The sequence below is a fragment of the Primulina huaijiensis genome, chromosome 9 (genome assembly GCF_012295235.1).
Source record: "Primulina huaijiensis isolate GDHJ02 chromosome 9, ASM1229523v2, whole genome shotgun sequence".
NCBI classification, from domain to species: domain Eukaryota; kingdom Viridiplantae; phylum Streptophyta; class Magnoliopsida; order Lamiales; family Gesneriaceae; genus Primulina; species Primulina huaijiensis.
In genome coordinates this window covers 19,547,350-19,569,069 of record NC_133314.1, presented here as the reverse complement: position 1 = coordinate 19,569,069, position 21,720 = coordinate 19,547,350, and the positions used below count along the sequence as shown (strand labels likewise).

General features: G+C 34.1%; 3 protein-coding genes across 3 annotated transcripts; 1 reads left to right on the top strand and 2 right to left on the bottom strand.

Annotated features, from left to right (window-relative positions):
* The first annotated feature begins 527 nt into the window (after positions 1-527).
* LOC140985209 (ethylene-responsive transcription factor ERF039) lies at positions 528-1,472 on the top strand. The gene has a single exon (XM_073452986.1). It carries the CDS (start codon positions 585-587, stop codon positions 1,362-1,364), a length of 780 nt encoding a protein of 259 aa, XP_073309087.1. The 5' UTR covers positions 528-584; the 3' UTR covers positions 1,365-1,472.
* A 4,685-nt stretch (positions 1,473-6,157) lies between these two features.
* On the bottom strand, positions 6,158-18,043 carry LOC140984258 (E3 ubiquitin-protein ligase BRE1-like 1). Its single transcript, XM_073451534.1, has 19 exons — positions 17,529-18,043; positions 16,715-16,876; positions 15,535-15,622; positions 14,792-15,016; positions 14,457-14,618; positions 12,935-13,128; positions 12,770-12,853; positions 12,562-12,681; positions 12,286-12,472; positions 12,024-12,184; positions 11,864-11,935; positions 11,371-11,447; positions 10,220-10,414; positions 9,273-9,345; positions 9,093-9,179; positions 7,958-8,095; positions 7,678-7,880; positions 7,439-7,601; positions 6,158-6,727 (listed from the first exon to the last, which is right to left on the bottom strand). Exons 1-19 carry the CDS (start codon positions 17,637-17,639, stop codon positions 6,596-6,598), a joined length of 2,634 nt encoding a protein of 877 aa, XP_073307635.1. The 5' UTR covers positions 17,640-18,043; the 3' UTR covers positions 6,158-6,595.
* A 1,456-nt stretch (positions 18,044-19,499) lies between these two features.
* LOC140983808 (type III polyketide synthase A-like) lies at positions 19,500-20,952 on the bottom strand. Its single transcript, XM_073450960.1, has 2 exons — positions 20,748-20,952; positions 19,500-20,470 (listed from the first exon to the last, which is right to left on the bottom strand). Exons 1-2 carry the CDS (start codon positions 20,950-20,952, stop codon positions 19,500-19,502), a joined length of 1,176 nt encoding a protein of 391 aa, XP_073307061.1.
* Between the last annotated feature and the right edge of the window lie 768 nt (positions 20,953-21,720).

Here is a 21,720-nt window from a genome sequence, read left to right as displayed (position 1 = left end):
AAATTTCAACACACATTTTTATTTTTATTTTTTAATTTTCAACAATTCAAATATCAATTTAGTCCCTCAATAATTTGTCAAATTTCACTTTAGTCCATCAATAATGATAAAAAAGATTGTACACATACCCATCGCATGTGTAGTGTAACTAGTTTTATTAAAGTTGGAGGACATGATAGTAACCACCTAGAAAGGACACCAACTTTTTCTTCCAACTTTACCCTTATATGATACTAATATTACACTTTTGTTTTTTTTTTAAAAATTTCAACACACATTTTTATTTTTATTTTTATTTATTTAAACAATTCAAATATCAATTTAGTCCCTCCATAATTTGTCAAATTTCACTTTAGTTCATCAATAATGATAAAAAAGACTGTACACACGTATCGCGTGTGCAGAGTAACTAGTTATAAAAAAGTCTGTACACACACGCACCGCGTGTATATATTATATATATGTGTGTGTGTGTGTATGTTTGTGTGATAATAAAGGTACATTTATATAAATGTAATGGACCTTGTGGAAGGATCCTATTTCACGTCTCCTTGTTCACAATCTGTGAGCTACTTGCTTTTAACATGGAAGAAACATTGTTGGTGAATGTAGCTCAAGAGAAAGTTTCTACTCTCCCCACCGCGGCCTCCACCTCTTCCTCCTCCTCCGCCGCGTCATTTTCGCCATCTTCGATTTCACCTTCCACCTCTTCTACCTCTTCGTTAACTACTGGACCACAAAGCACATTAACGAGCTCGAAAAAGCGTTCCAAATCTCAAAACCTCACAAAGAAAGGCAATAATCAAGATGCCAAGCGGAAGACGAGTAGTGGCAGTATCAAACATCCGACGTATCGCGGTGTCCGGAAGCGCAATTGGGGCAAATGGGTGTGTGAGATCAGGGAGCCCAGGAAGAAATCAAGAATATGGCTCGGGACTTACCAAACCGCCGAGATGGCTGCTCGAGCACACGACGTGGCGGCCTTAGCCATAAAGGGCAAGTCGGCTTGTCTCAATTTCCCACACTTGGCTCATGAGTTTCCCCGCCCGACCTCCACCTCTCCTAAGGATATACAAGCCGCCGCAGCGAAAGCTGCCGCCACCACGTTCCCGGATGAAGTCGAACGAGCCATGCTGGCTAGCTCTCACTCCTCCACGCATTTAGCATTGAATCAAAGGCAAGAATCAAGAAACTCGGATTCAACGGCTGATCATGATGATGATACTTTCTTCGACTTGCCAGATTTATCCCTGGATAGTAATATAGATCATACTGATAAATACTGTTATTATGCTTCTTCATGGAAGCTGGCTGGATCCGACATAGGATTCCAGGTTGAAGATCCATTTTCATGGGAGTATTAGAAAAAAATTTAGGCATTACTTCCAAATTTGCACCACACAGTTTGATATTTAATTTTATATTATTTTTTCCGATTACAAGATTCGATCTTTTAATTACTATAAGAACATCATATATATGATGCGAGTGGTGAACATTGTAAAAAACCAGGGAAAAATGTATTTTTTATCTCATATGTTTGAAAATTTTCGATTTTGATCCTCTTGTTGTGAAATTTAAATCAATCTCAGTCATGTATCTCCCGATTTTTTTACCAATTATAGTCATATCTAATAAAAAATACTCACACTACACACATCAGCGTCATTTCGAGAAAATGAATAAATTTTTTTAAAAAAATGACATACTAAAACTGAAATTTGACAATGTAAAATACAAAAATTGCATAGAGGAAAATATATAATATCAAAAATGAAATATTTACTATTTTATAACAATATGATAAAAGTAAAAATTATTTTGAAAAGTTTCATACAGATAATATTTTCCCTTTTCATTCAATTATGAAATAGTTTGCTTGGGTAAGGATGTTGAAATTAAAGTTTGAAATTGTTTTTCATTTTAATTTTTGATGACATTAATTGATAAATCAACCTGCTATTCTACCATGTGCAAGACTTATATTAATGGTATTTATTATCAATATTCCACATTATAATCTAATTAATTATTTACAATTAACTCAACCCACCTAAACTAGAGAGTGGTCATATTTTAACCTCAAAAATATGTAAATTTAACAATTTATTAGACGGTCCAATTATCACACATGAAGCGGAATCATGATGCAAGAAAGNTTTTGTGTGTTAAAATATATAATAAGTGATTGATGACCTCATCATCACCATCTCCTCTTTAATTCATGGTCTATTTCTTAATGATTTATTCACAAAATTTTTAATATATAGTTGGGTGTTAAATTTACGTCTAAATTGAGAGAAAAAAATTGATCTATTTGGCCCCCAAAGATCTTTGCATACATATGAAAATGTTAAAAGGTTTAATTATATTGACTAATAGATAGAATGCCTACATACATAAAAAAGTTGATAATCAATGAGGTCGAGGAGTAGGGGCAAACACAACGACGGAGAGAGATCCGACGTCGTTCGTTGTATGCCTACACTTATGCAAACATGACGACGGAGAGAGATATGGCGAAGTTCCTTGTATTTGGAAAATTAGAAGGGAGAAAAAAAAAAGACTTGGAACTTAAAATGGTCTGATTCTTCGAGATTTGAGAGAATGGTTTACTTAGAATAGAGTTGACCTTGGATAAATTACTTCTTACAGCAATTTTAAGTTAATTATGCATTAATTGTCATTTGTTTGACTAATTAATTAACATGATCGATGATTTGCCCGAGGAATGTCTTGGTGACATGATTGGACGGTGGAAAGTCTTAACATGTTTTTGTTAGCTTGGTGGCCTTTTTTTTGTGGTTGAAAAAGCTAAGAGGTCTTAATTAATTGTTGTGACACAGATTTTACGGAAAACAAATTTTATTATTTTTTTATCGTTTATATTTTATTAATTTGCAAAAATAAAAATAAAAAAATCAACGAGAATCTCTTGTCTTATGGCATTTATTCTTGATATAATTAGAAGGGTAAAAATTAAAATTGAATACTTATTTTTTTTAAAAAAATATTCAGTATAAAATAAAATTTTTATATATGTAAAATAGATGTTGTTTTCACAGATAATCATTTCACTAGTTAAAGGGTGGTTTGTAGCTAGGCTTGTCGCACATAATTCTGTCTAGTTTATTTGGTTAGTACGATTTGTAAGTTAATACGATAATTCGAAATTTTATCAAAGTATACATCGCAAGATAACAGCAGCGAGTTATCACGTAATAATAATAGTAATAATAATTTCACTAGGTAAAGAATGAGTTGGTACAATCATTCAATATTACTAAAATTTTTACAATTATGTATATAAAATCAACAATTCCTTTCAAATTGTCGAAGGTTATCAATTTTTCCACGCAAGAATCTCTTTTCCTTTTTTAAGGGGAAAAAACATGTAACTTATGTTCTTTGGTTGTGTTTCTTAGTGAGAAAGAAGTTTATTATAATTGAGTTTCTTTTTCAAATATTAGTTCAAATTTTTAGTGTTTTATTGTCACATTATTTGTGAGATTTTACTAGATCGTAATGTATAATATATTATTTAATTTACTTAGTCTTGTAATACCATGAAATTAAAGTCTTGATGTTCATCCTATAGAAAACATATAGTTAGAATTGGAGATTAAGTTAGAAGGTGTGAATAAATAATTTTAAAAAAATCTGAAAATATTTTGGTTGGATTAGCAACACTAAAATAAAATTTTTGTCAGTTGTATATCGATAAATCAGCAGTTTGTCATTGTGCGGAAATATGCTCACTTATAAGGTTTGAACACAAAAATGGCTTAAGGTAAGTACATTTGGCTATCAAATATTGAACAACAAAAATTTAACTGAAATGAATATAACACGAGTTTTGTATGGATGTTCGGAGACTTCAATTACTTATACGTCACACACTCTTCTTTGCAGAAGTATTTCATTAAAAGACTTTGACAATTACAACACTTACAAATGCTCACTTCTGCAAGACTAACCAAACAAACTAACTGAAAATCTTAGTAACTCACTCAACAAACTGATCAGTACACTTACTGTCAAATTACAAGTATTTCAGAAATAGAATACTAAGCACAAAAGATCCTTAATGATCTGATTAAATCACTTGTGTGTGCTGAGAAAAATTGATTAGTTTGGTTCTTGAATGCTTGAGAATATTTAAACTTTTTCAAAGAAGCGAGAGCGAGACTAACTAAAATCTTCTTCTATTTATAGACTTTGATCCAATGGTCGGTAAAATCAAAATCCGATATTCGTTCCAAATATAGCAGTAGTTGGTCACGTCGTTTTCCACGCTACTGTCTTTTTTGACAATAGTACACTGAGATAGTGATCGTGAAATTATGTTATTCTATCGAAAATTAAAAAAATTTATCCGATAATTCAGTCAGTCTCTATGTAAATTGAAAAATTTTAGATAATGTTTGTCCGAGAAGCCGGACTAATTGAATTATGATTCGGTAGGTTTCTCAAATCAGTAATCCTCTTAATTTTAGTTGGCCTCTCAATTTTGTTCGATAAACATTGAGAGAATTAATTTCTCTTTTTGTTAAGGACTTCAGTTGATCTTTTATTAAACTACTAAAATTTAATTGATCTAACACCTTTGTACTTTGATGACTTTCATCATAAATTTCAAAATCATGTTTTATTTCACATTCAAAAGTAAATTTATATACATATTTTTTAATTTTATTTATACAATATACATGAAATATTTATTGGAATAGTTACGTCGCACCACTTTTTATGAATGCACTAAATACGATGCCGATCATTTTTATATTCGTGCTCAGAATCTAGTAAAGTCTAAAGATTACTGACAATATCTCGCATTTAAAAATATATAATACATATAATTGATCGAAGAGACATTTAAAAAGATATTTCTATTACAAAAGTTCTTTGTAATAAAATATTAATAGGGTCCATTAAAAATTGTTTTGGTCTTTGTTATTCAAGGTCAAATTCAACTTGTGCTGAATATCGGAATTTTTTTATATATATACATATGATGAACCACAATGAAATTTAAAATGTAAAATATCTTCCTTCCGAAATTAAAATTTGAATATTTTTTAAAATTCTCAAATGTTTTGATATATATCAGTTCTAGAGAAAATTTTCTGTATTTTCAAGATACTTTATGTAATACTTGATATTTTTTTAAAAAATTTAATACAATTGTTTCAATTTTTTAATTATTAGAATTAAGTGATGCATTAATGGTGGGAGTATGTTGTAATGTCATCGTGCGAGAGCTTGTAAAATTAAGATGTATTCTCGGTTAATTGGACTTTATGTGTTATACTTCATTCATCTTATTATAATTAGGTTTACGATATATTTTCACATAAATCAAGAAAGTTATAGAAATAATAAATTTTACATTAAAATTTATCTTTTTATTCTTATTTAATGAATATTTTAATAAAATAAATAAAAATGTTTAAAATAGTTAATATATTTTATTATAAGGGTAGATTGATAAAAGAATAAAAAAAAATATTAATAAATATAGAAATTAGACTATATAATTGAGACAGATGAAAAGAGAAATATAATATTTATATTAGAAATGGAAAGAGTATATTTTTTTTAAATCCATGTACAATTTATTTTGCGTAATATAAAATGTAAAATAGAACAAGAATTGAGACGAAAAAATATAGCTGACTATAGCGAAAAACCCAAAGCCGACGACTTACTAGTGAGTCAATCGAGTCGCAATATTTTTTTTTTTTTTGGAAAAATAAATTAATAAAAGTTTGGAAGAATAAATTGATTTAAGTTAATTAATGAGTGATTAAGTTGAGTCACGTGGTCCTCAAAATTCCATTAACACAATACAGACATAAAAATGAAGGTTGGATGAAACGTCAAGCCTTTGAATTAAATAAATTATTTAAACAAAATTTAGCATGACTTTTATATTAAATATTATTATTTTTAAAAAAAATGAACTTTTTTTTTCCCTGAAATGGATTTACATCTCTCTTTTCTTTGTGAAAACCGGATAAGATTTAATTTCAAGAAATTATATTAAAGTGCAACCTTTTTTTTTCCCCAAATTTGAAGGTTTTCTTATTTTGTATGATTAAAAAGTTAATTATTTGAAGGCAAAAGCAGGGAAGAAGCTGTAACGAAGAGCAAGGGGGAGAAATAAAATTTTCACATTACTTTCTTTTACAGAAACTAAAAATATGAAGAGCGTGACCCAATCTGTACAATGAATGCATCAAGAAATGTAAAACAAACTCGAACAAAGATCTCTAATCCTTGCTAAAACTAGGCAAGCTGCCTATAAATATCTCAAACACGAACTTTCCGACTTATATGACGACCCAAAATCTACGACATACTGCATCGATGATATTATTCATTACCAAGGTAATGTATATAAAAATGCATAATTTTTTTTTTGGAAAAAAATCGGCGAATCCAGGTTGATTGCAACTTTTTGAGATAGGATAATCTGTTCTTGGATTGAAGCAAATGGGACGGCTATTCAGTTATGTGAACATGGTACTTGGAATCAATGATAATGACTCAAGAACACAATGGACACTTGTGGTGACGACCTTACCACTAGTGATCAGATGTACACAGGTTTCACGTCGTTCGCCCCAAAACTTGCAGCACAAACTGGACACTTGCGGTGACGAGTTTCAACAACTCTTTGCACACAAGGATTACAGAACAAATGATAGCATTTTGTTATAACCACCTGCTCATACGGAAGAAATTTAGCAAACTGTGTCAATATTCGAGGACCAAAAAAAAACATCAAAGCAAAAGGGATGATGGTGTGGTTCTACATAAAGAATTAAATTCAACCATATTGACCACAACCATTTTCTCATTCTTGATAAATTTCCAGGTCCCCGAAAACCACATAATATTCTTTTTTTTTTACCAAAAAAACCACATAATATTCTGTTGATGTTAAAATTTAAAACTCATGTAAATCTTCTGAGCTTTGCATGTGAAATATAGCGGCAGCTGGTTACACTGACGTAAGAAAGGCTAAATTACATACATTTGCTCCTAAGCCAAATAGAAGGAGAAGAAAAGTGAGGGTGCCAGGTGTGTTGAGTCGAGCTTCTTGAGTTTTTTGTTTAAAAGATTTCGATTCTTTTCATACTTTTATTATATATCCGTAATAAGTAAATTTAGGAACTAATTTTGTTAAAACTTCGAGTAATAGATAAAGCATAATAATGAATTCTTTTAAAATAATATTTAAATAGCATTCCCGAGATGAGATGGATCTCAAACACAGCCTGAAAATATGGAAAGCTCGACTAGTTTGCAGACCCAAAAAAAATAAAATAAAACTGTGCATAAAACCTTGGAAAACACTGCACACATTCAGTTGCTTGGATGTTTTACATCATCCACAACATGAAAACATGTTGGAAGATATAAAAAGCCATACCTCTTTTCTCCTATCAAGGCAAATGCCGCACTTCAGTATATCCACGTATTCCTTAAGTTCCTGCTGAAGCTTTTCGGATATAGAAGAGCCTGGTTGCAACTTTAGATGTTTAACCTTAATCCTCAGAGTTTCTATGTCTTCTTCAACTCTTTTCCTCTCAAACCTAATCGAAAACACAGTTCATGAAGCTGGAAATGAATTGGTATAAAATGGATATGATAATTAAAGAACACTGAAACCTTTCTTTCTCTAGTTCTATCTGCAGCCCAGTTAGACATTTTCGACTATCATCAACCCTAGATTGTGTTCCTTCAAGAATGTCCATCAGCTGCTGAGATGATTTTCTCGTGTCTGACAGTTTTTTTTGGATATTTTCCAAGTTGGTAGCATTTCGGACTCTATCTTCAGTTAGTCTCTGGATTTGATCTGATTGAGCTTTCAACTGCAATGAAAAATCTCGAGTTTTGTTGTCTGAACAAAGTAAATAGCGTTCAGTACCATATAAGCAACTTATGTTACCTGATCTTCAATTCTACCAGCTTTTAAGTCATATAAATCTATAGTTGTCTTTGTCTGATGTACAGTTTGCTCCAATGTTTGCTTCTCCATGAGCAGAGCAGACTCCGTATGTCTTGCCTGAACACCCTCCAAAAAAAGCTGTGATACAGAAGCAAAAATGGCCAGGTGAAACTTCCAATAAGTATTACGATCTAGAAACTACTCATAAATGTGTTGCGCACTTGCGCCTATCAATACAAGGTAAACACCCCAAGCAGCAATACCATCAAACCACAGGAAAAAATTGATTGCAAAAATGTCCCCCTGGAATGGCATAACATCATAGTTGTAACAGTTCACAGTTGCAAGGTGAGGTGCACGCCTTATCGAAGCAAGGTGCACTATTAATTTTTTTATAAAAATATTAATCTACCATATCATTATATGACAAAAATGAAATTATTAAAATAATTAAGTTGTAGAAAGCAAAAATTAATTAATAAAAATGATTCTTTGTTTGTATGATGATTTGAAGACACTCTGCGCAGATTCTTACTTCTTAGGGAATGCTTGCTGCTGCCTTTCGTCGTTGCTGCCCTGCCTCTTACATCTTAGGGTTTACGTTTTGGGCTTTGTTTTTTTTAATCAGCTCTGGACTCTGGGCTTTGCAACCCATTTTTGTTCGAAAAAAGAACAGAGATGCCGAGTAGCCTTCACTCAAACTAGGGCAAAAAAAAAAGAGCCGCCTTCGCTCAGGGGAGCTTAAGCGTGCCTGAGGAAAGCTTCCCAGGCGCGCCCAGGCACGCATGAGTAACCCAATGCGGCCAGGTGCGCACCCAGGCGCAGCAGGCTCGCCTGGTGGCGCCTCTCAACTTCACACCTTTGACAACTATGCATAACAGATTGCATATGGTACAAGAATCTCAGATGTTGGATAACACTCAAAAGTCAAACATTTGAATGAGTCTGAGCGTCGCAAAAGCAGCAGCAAAGACAAAGCAACTCTCATTAGCAGGATCTACTTAATAACTGTAATGGAATGATATGTTTTCCAACAGTTTTTATCTCACGTTATTGAATTAACAACTACAGGCAAACATGTAAAAACTTGTCTCTAGAAATCGTGCTAAATTAGGAAGACCGGGTATGTGATTACCTTCACATTATAGTCATCTCTCTCGGTGATTTGGTGCAAAAGCTGTTGGTTTTGAGTCTGCATGTCATCATATGCTTGCCCAATTGTCTGTGACAAATAAAATTAAATATAACTAGAGATCATTTTGCGTTGTGAGCGTCCTAGTGCATAAATATTTACAGAAACTTCCAGAACAGAAACCTCTATCTCAGAAAGATAAGTGTCAGTTTCTTCGTGTTTGGATTTTACGACATCAGAGAGTCTTGATTTTTCCCTGAAACCTCAGAGGAGAAAAACTATAAGATTAGTTGGTAAACAAAATTTTTAATAAAGAATATAGAGCAATTCTCAAGAGTCAAAAGGTATGTTTATTCCACCAACTCCATTCAGTAATCATACACTGAAAAACAAAATGCTGTGTGCTTTGCAAGTGTCCTGTTAGCGATAGATATGCCTTTGGGCCCTATCAAAATAGAATTCTCTGTTGCTGCCTGCCGCTATACCTTGCAACCAAAATCACGGGCCCCAATTTATTAGAACTAGTGTTTTCTATTGCCACAAATTCTCTAATTTCCATGTTTGTCAGGACCTTTGGTTTCCAACCTACATTTGACTTGTTATCCCTGAGTCATATGGTTGGACTTTAGTAATTCAAAAGTTAGACGGTTGACCAATGTCAGGACTCAGGAAATTGTCCGAAGAGAAAAGACAAATATCTAGGGCCTAGGGTCAATTTGAATACAGCAAGTCCATTTGCTTTGGACATTTCCAACCCTAACATTCATGTTGTATCTAAACCAGAAAGCATCAATCAAACAAATACGTCAACCTGCAGTAGTAGAAATACAACAAAATTATACCAACAAGGTGCAATGTGACAAGAAAATTATCATGTCTTGAACCTATATTTGTCAATTCCAAATACTACATCAATAAGAAAGGGTCGGATTCCGTCCTGGGGTCAAAGGTAAACACACAGCAAATAGTGTTACTTCCTAACATGAAAAATGTAAGTATAAAAAATTAATGAAACTTATAAACTTCTAATGAAACCACACCAAGTTATAGAAGATTAAAAGAAGCAAGCACTGGGAGATGGGGCATCTGAGTAGATTCAGAAGCAGACATAACAAAGCCAAGGAGCAAACCTTTTAGAGGCATCTAACTTCTGTCTTAGGTCTGCAATCTCAGTTTCTGAGGCAGCTAATATTTGCTGTGCTTTGGCCTCAGCTTCAATTGCAACTTTAACTTGCAACTCTAAATTGTGTTCATCAAGAGAAGATTTCAAACTCTGAACTCGAGCCCACGCCTTGATCTCAGAGTTCTTAGCTTCAGTAACTTCCCTGAATACATGCCATGGTTTAAAAGCACAAACATTGAATATGATTTGTAATTCAAGGAGATATTCAATTCAAACCAACTCAAACAACTCTAGAAACACTTGCCAGTCAAATAAGCGTTTCAATAAAGTGGTGCCTTCGACAACATTGTTTTAAACATTCTCAAAGAACTTAATAAATCTCTAGGAGTAAACAAGATATAAAATTATTTAGATCATAAATTCATGAAACATCAAATCCAAGTTTCTGAATCCTCCAACTAACCTCTTAGAAAAGAAACTATGAAAGCAAGAAGAATGAGTAATAGTAGATACCAAGGGCGGTAAGCAATAAAAATGCATAAACAACTTATCTCAAGATCCTTTACAACCACTTACACTACATGTTTCAGGCAAAAAACCACAGCCACCAGACTAAAAAATTGGAAACACTTAAGAAGGGGGGACTATTCATACACCAGCAAAATCCTGATTTCTCTGTCAACTCTATCGCCACGAAAAGCAGCATTGTATGTTAGTCACGTGGGATTAGCCAAACCCAAAACATAACTGATCATGTCATCAGGCACTGAACTTCCTCCCAGATTTTTCACAAGGTTTGCATGATTAACAACATTCAAATGAACAAACTTCTTTATCTTTGACACAATCATTCTTTAGAGTTTAGATAGCATCATAGCAACATTGTTTACATATCCAAAAAAAGAAAAAAAAGGGCAAAGCTATTTCACAATTAACATGAATTCACAGACTGTTGCATGAAATAGGTGTATAATTGGGCGGCATGCTGCAGTTTGACATTTAAAAGTAATTACACCGTGACAAAGATCTATTTTATAAGTAAGTCAGCAGACATTGCCCAAGTATTTAGAATAATAACAGTCCTCCCAGCTGTATATTAAGTTGAGCTGATCATAGTCCAATAAGAGTCGCTTAAAAACAACACTGAGGAATGCTAACCTTGAATCAGTTGACTCTTTTCCATACATTTCCACAAAAAGCTTCAAGTCCAACTCACTTAACTCTAAATCATGAACCTGAACCAAGAAAGAATAAACTTAAAAGACCAAGAACGGATAAATTTAAAAGCCCTTAATCCATCTCTTCAATTTTTACCAAATTAATCCAAGGATATTATCAAAAAAAATCCAAGGATATTATAAGTTTTCATAGAAGAGGTCAGACGGAGCCATACCCAGCTTGCACCATTTCAAGATATATGCCATATTGTATACAAGATCAAGGCGTAAAAGGTTATTTGAGCTCTAAATGCATTCTTATCTCAAGTATGGTACATAGAAATTAATCACCAGAAAACATAGCAAAAGCCCAGGATGATACATAAATTCATTTTGAACTTTATTTCAAGTGTAAGTATCATTAGTCAAATTGATCTAATGCAAAAATAGTTATATCTCCTTGTGCTTATTCAACAAAAAGTCACAACTCATACCACAGCTTTCAACTTCTGTATTTCAGCATTTTGTTGAGCTGATCTAGCAGTATAACTTTCCAAATCCTTAACCTGCATATATTTATGGAAAGTAATACTGGAAATAATTGGGCGGAAAAAGGCCAGCCCAAAAGGTGACTTCAAGCGTATAAAATTTAACCTTGCGATCAAGAATATTTGTAAGGGATTGAACATCAGCTCGCAAACACTGTACATCTGAAGCAGCCTCCTTATGTTTAATTAACTGATTCTGCATGTTCCCCATTTTCTCAGGAAACGAAGAAACCAATGCTTTAAATGCTGCAATGACTTCTTTCCGACCTAAAATTGAATATAATAAGAATGATAATAAATTGGCACATAACTTACAGTGAAGAAGTGAAAGGACGCACTGAATGAGGATAAGAGTCAACTTCATATACCAGGTTCTTTTAGTGCATCTTCCAGCTTGGTCTCAATATCAGTTTTCTCTTTGATGAATCTCCGTATCTCTGTTTCCAAGTCACTTATTCTGGAATCAGCAAAGGCTGACGATTGCTGAAGAACATCAATTAATTCACTTTTCATGTGATTTTCCCTTTCACGCCAGAAAAGAGTATCTTTCTCAACCTTGGTTTGAAAGGAAGAATCAGTACATCTACCAAAACTCTTGACTAAGTAAAAAGGAATCCCAAATGAAACCATCAACCAGTTACAACCTGAAGTTGCTCATAGAGAGCCTGATAATGCACTACATCAGCCTTGGTCTTCGCCAGTTGATCTTTCAGCGAGAGATATGCTTGGGATGAGCAAATAAACTTCCAATTTTTCAGATTGCTCTGTCAAATGTTTCATTTATAATGAATATTTATATAAGTGAGAAGAAAAACAAGAAAACAAAAAATAAGGAGAAACTATAACAATGACCTGCAAAATTGACAAATGCCTCAATATATCCAGCCGATCTTCATGGAGATGCTTGAGTTCGTGCAGTCGAGACGAGGATTGATCCTGGTCCAAAAATTAATCAGTCAATGTACCCCAAGAAATGTAATTATCATAAATAACAGATATCAAAATGCAAGTAACTACCAACAGTTCCTTCAATGTGGATTCCATGTCATGCAAATCTTTTTGTTTGTCCCTCACTTTCTCGCCAGTGGGCTGCTTGTTTCCTCGATTCAGGACAGGGAAAAATGTTTCTTTCGCCACATCTCTTTCTGCTTTTAGGATTGCCAATTTACGGTTATTTTCTTCCAAGTCAGCAATTGTACTTTCTAGTTCTCCTTAAGACAGAAAAATAAGATGAAAAATCTCAATGACTTGTACATTTTACAAACTACCATAATAATTAATTGAGAGTATACTTCAGATATCAAAATAATAATTTAAATAATAATTTAGAATGACACAAAACAGATGTTACTACACAAGGGCCATATAATATTATTATAAACAGGAGACTGAATTTCAAAAAAAAAAACAGGAGACTTAATAGACCACCACATTCCATTAGCCACTAGAGGAAAAACAAAAAGCACATTTAGGGAAAAATAAATTTGGGAAAGACGAGCCTGCCACATAAGTCACTCATAAGGGCAGAAAATGAGAAGGGCCCAAGAGTCCAAGACCCTCGTGTACGCAAGAGTCTCTCCTGGTACTAGTGCTGCAATTTTCAGTATCATGGCACGGCCTGAGCAGCTCCCATGTCACTTTTACATGTATCTTTCTTTGCATACGCGTGCTAACATATCAAAGTGTTAGTAAGATGGTAAGGTTCAAGCTTAAACCACTAGAAGACCACCTAGTAGAATCAGAAACTGGTACCAAGTCTCTTGTTCATGTGGTTTGAAGTTTTAAATGGATGCTGAGGTTCACAATAAACCCCGGAGATATAGGCAACCTGGGAATTGGCATCAAATATTCATGGCAAATAGATTATCTTTTCCCCCATGTTTGTAACATTTCTTAATACATTTATCAACAGACAAATAAAGCCTAACCAAGTAGGGAGCAAACAAAGATAATTTGGTGTCTATAAGCTATAAAATTTAAATGGTAAATAATGTGTTTGAAATGGTAATAATGCGTGATTAAGCAAAAGATTTATACTGGATTAAATTTTCTGTGATGAGCAATCCATCAAAATTGAAGAAGAATTTTTTAAAATCAAAACCTGGCACTTGGGAGTTGAAATTGGAATAAAGATAACTCTTTGAGTTGAAAATGAGATGAACGGATACATAATAGGGCAGGTAGATTAAAGCCTCTAAAACAACGGAAAATAACGAACCGGTATTGAAAATAGAAAGAAAGGGAGTGGCGAAATGAGAAAGGAAAACATAAGCAAATTCATCTGATCAACCTCTTGTTTTTCGTAGGGGGCAGTGTTTCAGTCACTGGTTAAATATTTCAAAGCAAAAAGGATTCATACTATCCATGTCCCATGACATAGATCTGGACTATAAAAGGCATCCACAGCTTATGCAAGAGCCAAGGACATTGAAGAGCATACTGAAGTGAGCGGACATCAATATAAAGCATAAACATTTCATTGATAACAGTCATACAGAAATAATAAATTTTTAAAAAGAAGAAAACATAAAAAAAATACCTCTCAAACGCTTAAGATCGAATTTATTCATTGCCTCATTGTCTCGGTGTCTCTGCAATTCACCAGCTAGCGATTTGTGTTTCACATGAAGATTGAGAACTTCAATTCTCAAATTCCTAACTTCTGCATGACAATTACTAGGCACCACCCTCTGGCCAAGTCCTAAAATGCGTGCGGAGAGAAAAGATGTAAGAAGAGAGATGATGACAAGAAATACCAACAAAGGGACAGGAAATCATAATTTATACGGAAAACATATTTAAAGCTGATAAGAAACTTGGTCGTCAACTTTAAACAACTTAATGTCTGTACACATTTTTCCCATATAATCTCACCACAAGATGAAATTGCCTCCAAAGATGCAGCATACAACCAAGCCTTCAAACCACTTAGGTCATCCAATGTAGCTACTAAATTGCGAAGTGTGCTCTTAGCCTTTTCACCATCTGTTTGTCTATCTACTTCCATTGGTTTTGTATCCGTAGTGGTTGAGCAACTCTCAGTTGCACCAGTTTCCAGTAGCCGGCTTAGGAATGCATCTTCTGGTGGTGAATCTCCATCTAACAAAACAAGCAATTAATATAATTTTATTAGTAAATGAAATTTCATGTAACAACGGTTGAAATGAATATTCAAGCAACCACAGTTCATGATCAACAAAGCATAATTCAGGCTGTCAAATATTAAAAAAACTATAATACACAACTTGCTATAAAGTCAATAAAGCAATAAAGAAAGTAAAACAGTCAATAAAACAACCCATTAGCTGGCATTTTCACAATCAACTAAGCTCTGAAAAGAATATATCAGAAGATAGTAAAAGAGATCTAAAAGTTATGAATAAGAAGGTTACAAGCATAACCTGTACAAAATACAGAACAAACAACATATATTCGAATGCAAATTGCAGCTGCAAACTTCCCCCTTTGCTCTCCCATTAGAGAACCATAATATAAACTATTCACTAGTTTTTAGTTATAAAATTTCTTTACAACAGAATGTCCAAAAATGGGGTTACAGGGTGTGATGGAAGGAAGAACAAAGAAAGAGTTTCATGTCAACATGAGGCTTCACTAACCCTCAATAGTATTTTTGACTTCAAAACCTTGTCTGCGTTTCATTAAGACCTTTGTACCTTTAGAGCGTGATTCCATATCACCAAGCAGCTGGCAAAGAAGTGAAACAATTTTAAAATCAATACATAGAAAATTTTGGGTATATGCCAAATGATATACAAACATTTCTGCTTCATATGTATTGGTTACATTAACCACTTACTCAGTGGTAATTTTATGAATGACAATTTTTCAAAGATTATATATGTTTAATAGACATCGTAATTTTATAAATGATAATTTTTCAAAGATTATATCTGTTTAATAGACATCAGACTTCAAGATAGTTTGTGACTTCGTTCCTTGGTAAACAAATTAATAAAAGACCTCTTCTACAAGTATTATCTGCTTCACATACACCCAGTGATAAAGGTGTCATGGGTTTCGTTCTTCCTACCTCTGTTGCCAACCGCAAATAAATTTCATGCTCATTACACAAAAGAAGCCTAAGAATCGATGAAAAGTATATCCATGATTTCAAAGAAAAGAAAAGAAAAATCATATACCAACAAAATCTGATGCCCAACTTTAAATTTTGAATTAAGCTAAATGACAGGAAATCTACCCGACTGAAACATAGCACAAGTTTCCCATTGGTAGTAAGAGATAAGGGGAGTTTAGGTTGATAAAGTTCCATTCATCCCCCAACCCCACCCCACCCCACCCACCCCCTGCCTCAACTTACATTTGATGATTGATTTGAGGTCGTCAGAAGCAAGGAAGCGAGTAAAGCAATTATGACTCTGGGCTTGAGTGCCTTTATTTTATTTTTCTTCCTTTATTATTTCTCAATCCAAAATTGGTGGTTAAGCCAATGTTTGAGATACAATCTGTTTCTGGCTATAATATGACAGGATGCTTAACAAATACTCTTGATGTTGGAATGAACACCAATCAAAGATAGTGAAAAGAATTGAGAAAAGAAGAGAACCCATATTAGATTTCCTTTCCCAATCCCACTTCCTGATTTTTGGTTCGACGGTGTATTAAAGAGTTTGAGCATGTGTAACAAATAAAACAGTAAAGTGTAACAAATAAAAATAACAGTTATGTAAATACAAATGCCAATTCAAAATCTTTAGTAGTCAATCTATGTAAGAAGAACGTAATTTTATATGGAAAACCAGCATAAAAAAGATATACCTCTTCCCATGAATTATTTACCACATCTAATGTCTTCGCATAAGACTTTTGCTTGTCTTTTAGCAGGCTTAATCTGTCTGCCAGACCAGTAATCTCGGCCTTTTGAGTTTCCAACTTCTGGATGAGTTTCTGATTTTGAAATTTAAGCACTGCCACATCGAGCTACAGCATTGGAAAATAAAAATTGAAAGTTCCTTCACAATAAAGAAATAAAATATCAAAATAAAAGTACAATTGGGACATGGCTATACAATAAAATACAGACAACAGAAAGATCATAATCAAGTCATAAATGACCACCATGTTGTAGATATGTTCCTGCTAAGTTTCTCCTTCCATTAAGCAGCATTGTTAGCTGGGAAAGTTAATCATGCCCCGTAAGTCAAGAAAATCTAGTTACAATGGAAGTCAAGAAAATCTAGCTACAATGACTTAATAATCATGTATCCATCAAGAATGGGTAAAAATTCAGTGGCGACAAATAACAAAATAAGTTAGAACTAAGTTGGTCTACTACAACAAACAAGTCCACAACATGTCAAACCATAAATCGCACTCATGAAATCAGAATTCATAAAGAGAAGCTCATAAAACTGATCGAAGTTTCACCACTTCTGAAATTTGCAAATTATCGACGCACATGAACCCATACTCATCTCAAAAGAAAGTATATGCATACAAAAGAAACCTGGCCAACCACCATCTAGCATTCAGGTCAGTAACTTACCACTCAAAATCAATCAACAGTCTGCAAACCCCAATTCAAAAGATCGTGGTTTTTAATAATGAAGAAAAGATAAAGACAATTTTGCACCTTTTTTTCCTCGGATAAGGGCACAAATGTGTGTTTCTTAGCGGAAGCCGCAGTGGGTGATATGGAGCTAAAGTGACGTCGTTTCCTGTCAGCTTCACCCGTGCTCCCCATTCGAAACCCGCCCCCTCAAAACCCTAGAATCATCAATTTCCCATTCCCCCACATGAACGAAAAACTCAATTCGTACAAAAAGCACGGAAATCTAACAGAACGCACGCTAAAAACAAGTGCCAATACAAAAAGACTGATCCTTTTCACCCTCCATGAATTGAATTCTCGGATTTCGAAGACAACAACAGAAAGGAAAAAAACAATCACTTCTCTTCGATTTAAACACAAAATCGAGCGATAAAAGAAACTGGTTTGGGTCAAATAAAATTACAGAAGGTGTAAAATAAAATAAAAGGGGAAGAAGAACGTTTGAAAAATCACCACTCGCACTGAAAGCTCTGAATACAAAACAACTGTGGGGGAAAAGAGAGAGAGGGGGGTTTTTTCTTTCCCCTTTTTTCCTGAATACGACGGAGGAGCATTCGGGAAATTCAAAAATTGTCGAGGGCAGTTGAGTCATTCGATTTTAAATTACGTGCGAACGACTGAGTTCAGAAAATAATCGACGTGTTTCTTGGGAAGGGGTCAAATCAAATAGATGATTTAGCTTCTGTAGAAATTATCTTTGCTTTTTTTACAAGTGAGATTTATCTTAATAACGTGATTTGTAAATTATTATATTAGTTTATAGGTTTATCTAATATATATCGAATGACACTGATTGCGAGTTTAGTTATGGTAATAATGATGATAGTAGGTCTGTAATGAAACGGTCTCATGTTTATAATAACAAACAATACATTTTATATAAAAAATAATATTTTTTCTGATAAGATATTCGTGTCACAAAATAGACTTATCAAACCGTCACAAAAACTTTTGTGTTTGGTCTATGAAATATTAGTTTTGATAAAAAGATGTTTGTTATTTGGTTGTCCAATTGTAGCCTCAATGTTATGCTTCAACCACTTAAAAATAACGTGCCAATATGAGCATATGTCAGGGTTCTTGTGTTGTGTCACAGTTCTATATTTCAAAATGGAGCAACAGATTTTTCTCGTGTTCGATCTGATATGATCCCAACCTAAAAATACTCAATTCAAACAAGATTTTTTCAGGTCGACCGGGTCTGGTTGTTTGGTCGTCCCGAATTTTGACACTCCTAGCAATCGGTCATAGACTATTTCATGTTATTCCACCAAAATTCATCACTGATATTTTTGAAAAAAAAAATTTGATATGTGATTTGCATATATTTGTTTTATTAATTAATGTCATATATAATCAAATAACGCGAATGAATAAATAAATAAATGAAATTATTTAATTTGTACATGCATTACTATGATTTATTTTGCTCTCAATTCATTTATATTAGTATATTAATAGGTGTCTTGTTCTAATATGTTACAAAAATACAGGTTCTTTTAGTTATTTCACTTAATCCAAGCTACTCATTTGTGGGCATGCTCTTACTTAATTCTTCAAATACATCATGCGAAGCCAAGGTTGAGCTCAAGTGTAATAAAGAAGAAAAATCACATCATTAACATTTCTTACATTAATAATTAATTATAGCGTGTATCAAATTGCAACTGTTTTTTAACTTTTTCGTATTTCAAAAAGTAGCGTAACACCCATAAAAAAAAATTACACGTGTGACAATCGATGGTTAATGTAACGTGGTATGTGATATTTTTTGCGGTAATAAAATCACTTAAATTTAAATTCAACTCTTTCAATATATATAAAAAAGAAATCTAGAATGAAATATATATAAAAATAAAGCATCTATAACTCACATGCCTTGTCTTTCTCAATCCATAATTTAGTATTTATTGCAGCAGTATATTAATTAATTTCTCATGCAAAGTTACTTTTTGCTCAACCTTCGAACACTCTGAATATATATATATTCAATCACAAGCTTCGCAGAAGAACCCCTTCAAACGTGATTCCAGGTCCAAAAGCAAGAGCCAGCCCCCATTCTTCTCCATCAATCCCTTTCTTCAATTCCTCCCTCATGTATTCCATCACATAAAACACAGTATTGCTGCTAACATTTCCGAAATCCATTAAAGCCCTTCTGCTACACTCCAACTTCTCTCTTTTCAACCCCAGCGTACTCTCCAATCGGTTGAGGATCGCCGGCCCACCAGGATGAACCGCCCAGAACAGCTCGTTATAATCCTTTAAACCCGTTTTTGCAACGAGTTTCTGGCAGAACTCTTCGATGTTTTCGTCGATTTTCTGAGGAAGATCCCGCCCAAGTTTGAAGTTTATCCCTTCTTCCGAAAGGTACCCGTCGATCACATTCTGTGTCCCCGGCAAGAACTGCTGCACCGCGTGGTTCAGTTCGAAGAATGGCGATTCAGTCCCAAGTAACGGGTCTGTCCCTATGATCACCGCTGCTGCGCCATCTCCAAATAGTGCTGCCCCAACAAGGTCGTAAGGGCGGGTTTTATTTGGCGGCCGGAAGCCAAGAATGGTTGTTTCGGAGGTGGTGAGTAAAACTCGGCTGCCGGGATTATTCTCCGCTATGTCTTTGGCCACCCTCAGGCCTGTCACCCCACCGTAGCAGCCTAGAAAGTAGAGCATGACTCGGTTAACGTCGTTTTTGAGGCCTAATTCAGCAGCGAGGTAGAGGTCGCCGCCTGGGAGGCGTATCTCGCTGGATGAGACATAAACAAGGTGCGTGATGTGCGACACGGGTCGGTTCCATTGTTTTATGCATGCTAGGCTTGCTTGTGCAGCCATTTGGACGACGGCTGGGTTCGCTATGTCAAGGCGTTGCTTAATCGTCGGAGAGCCTTCGGTGGTGAGTTCGGGGTATTTGTCGAGGATTTCTTTCGACATGACTGTGTATCTGGTCTTCACAGTAGTTGTTTTGCCTGAAATACGAGGGCATAACACAGCATAAATTATAGATATAATATATGCTTTTCATGAATATTTTATCTGTTGTTATTATTTTGCCTCTATATTTCTAATTTGACATTGATCTTAACGTAACTTTGTTGTCGTTTTTTCAACAATAAAAATTTATTCAATTTTAACCATATATATCTTTCGAACAGATAGTCATATGTGATCAAAGCAAACTTCAAGGGGAAAAAATGAACATTATGATTTGTTGCTATTGACGAGCTAAGTAAAATGATCACTTACACAAACGCTCTAGTTTCTCCTTGATGGCTAAATCATCGCACTTAGTGTCACGAATGTATCCCTCAACCAAGCAATCTTGAGGAACAACTTGACTCGGGAACGCTTTCCCGATAGCAAGAACGGTTGCCTTCCCTGGTGTCGGTGTGCGTTCCGGTAGTGAATTAGCACATTTCTTGGATTCACCGTTGCCGTTGATCTGCGACATGGCTAAGATATTCCAAAGTTTTGGTGTGAATTTGTGTGTAAAGTTGCATGGGATTTGGGAGAATTTAAATGGGATTTTAGTGTGGTATTGGAGAGAAGTTGGTGGCCAAGGAACACTAGCATGAGTAATTAAGAATGTTCGTTCTCTAATAAGAATGGGTTTTCTCCAAGTCGTGGGGTTGGGTTGGGAGTGTGAAAGTTAAATTATTTGGAATTCTTCTTTGTGCTTGTGTTCTCTATGTGATAATTACTCGGTTCAAATTTCGTGTTCCAAATTATAATATTCAAAGTTCTTGTTTTATATATTCTAAGATTTTAGATTATTAATCTATATTATTAATAATATGATGCAGCTGTCTACATATACAATCACCTAAAATATCATTTAAAATATATAAGAAAAATGGAGTATTTAATTGCCGATTAATTGAGATACTTAATACAAGTTGTATTTGGATGGAACAATGAAACAATAGATAAAATCTTAAATTCATATTTATTTATTTGTGAGTAGGTCTCTTGTGATACGGTCTCACGAATCTTTATCAATGAGATGTGTCAACCTTACCGATATTCACAAGAAAAAGTAATACTCTTAGCATAAAAAGTAATATTTTTTCATGGATGACCCAAATAAGAGATCCGTCTCACAAAATACGACCCGTGAGAACGTCTCACACAAGTTTTTGTCTTTATTTATTTACACAATTTATACACAAATTAGAATGAATTTCAAATGTATTCATTATTGTGTGAACATGAAATTTAT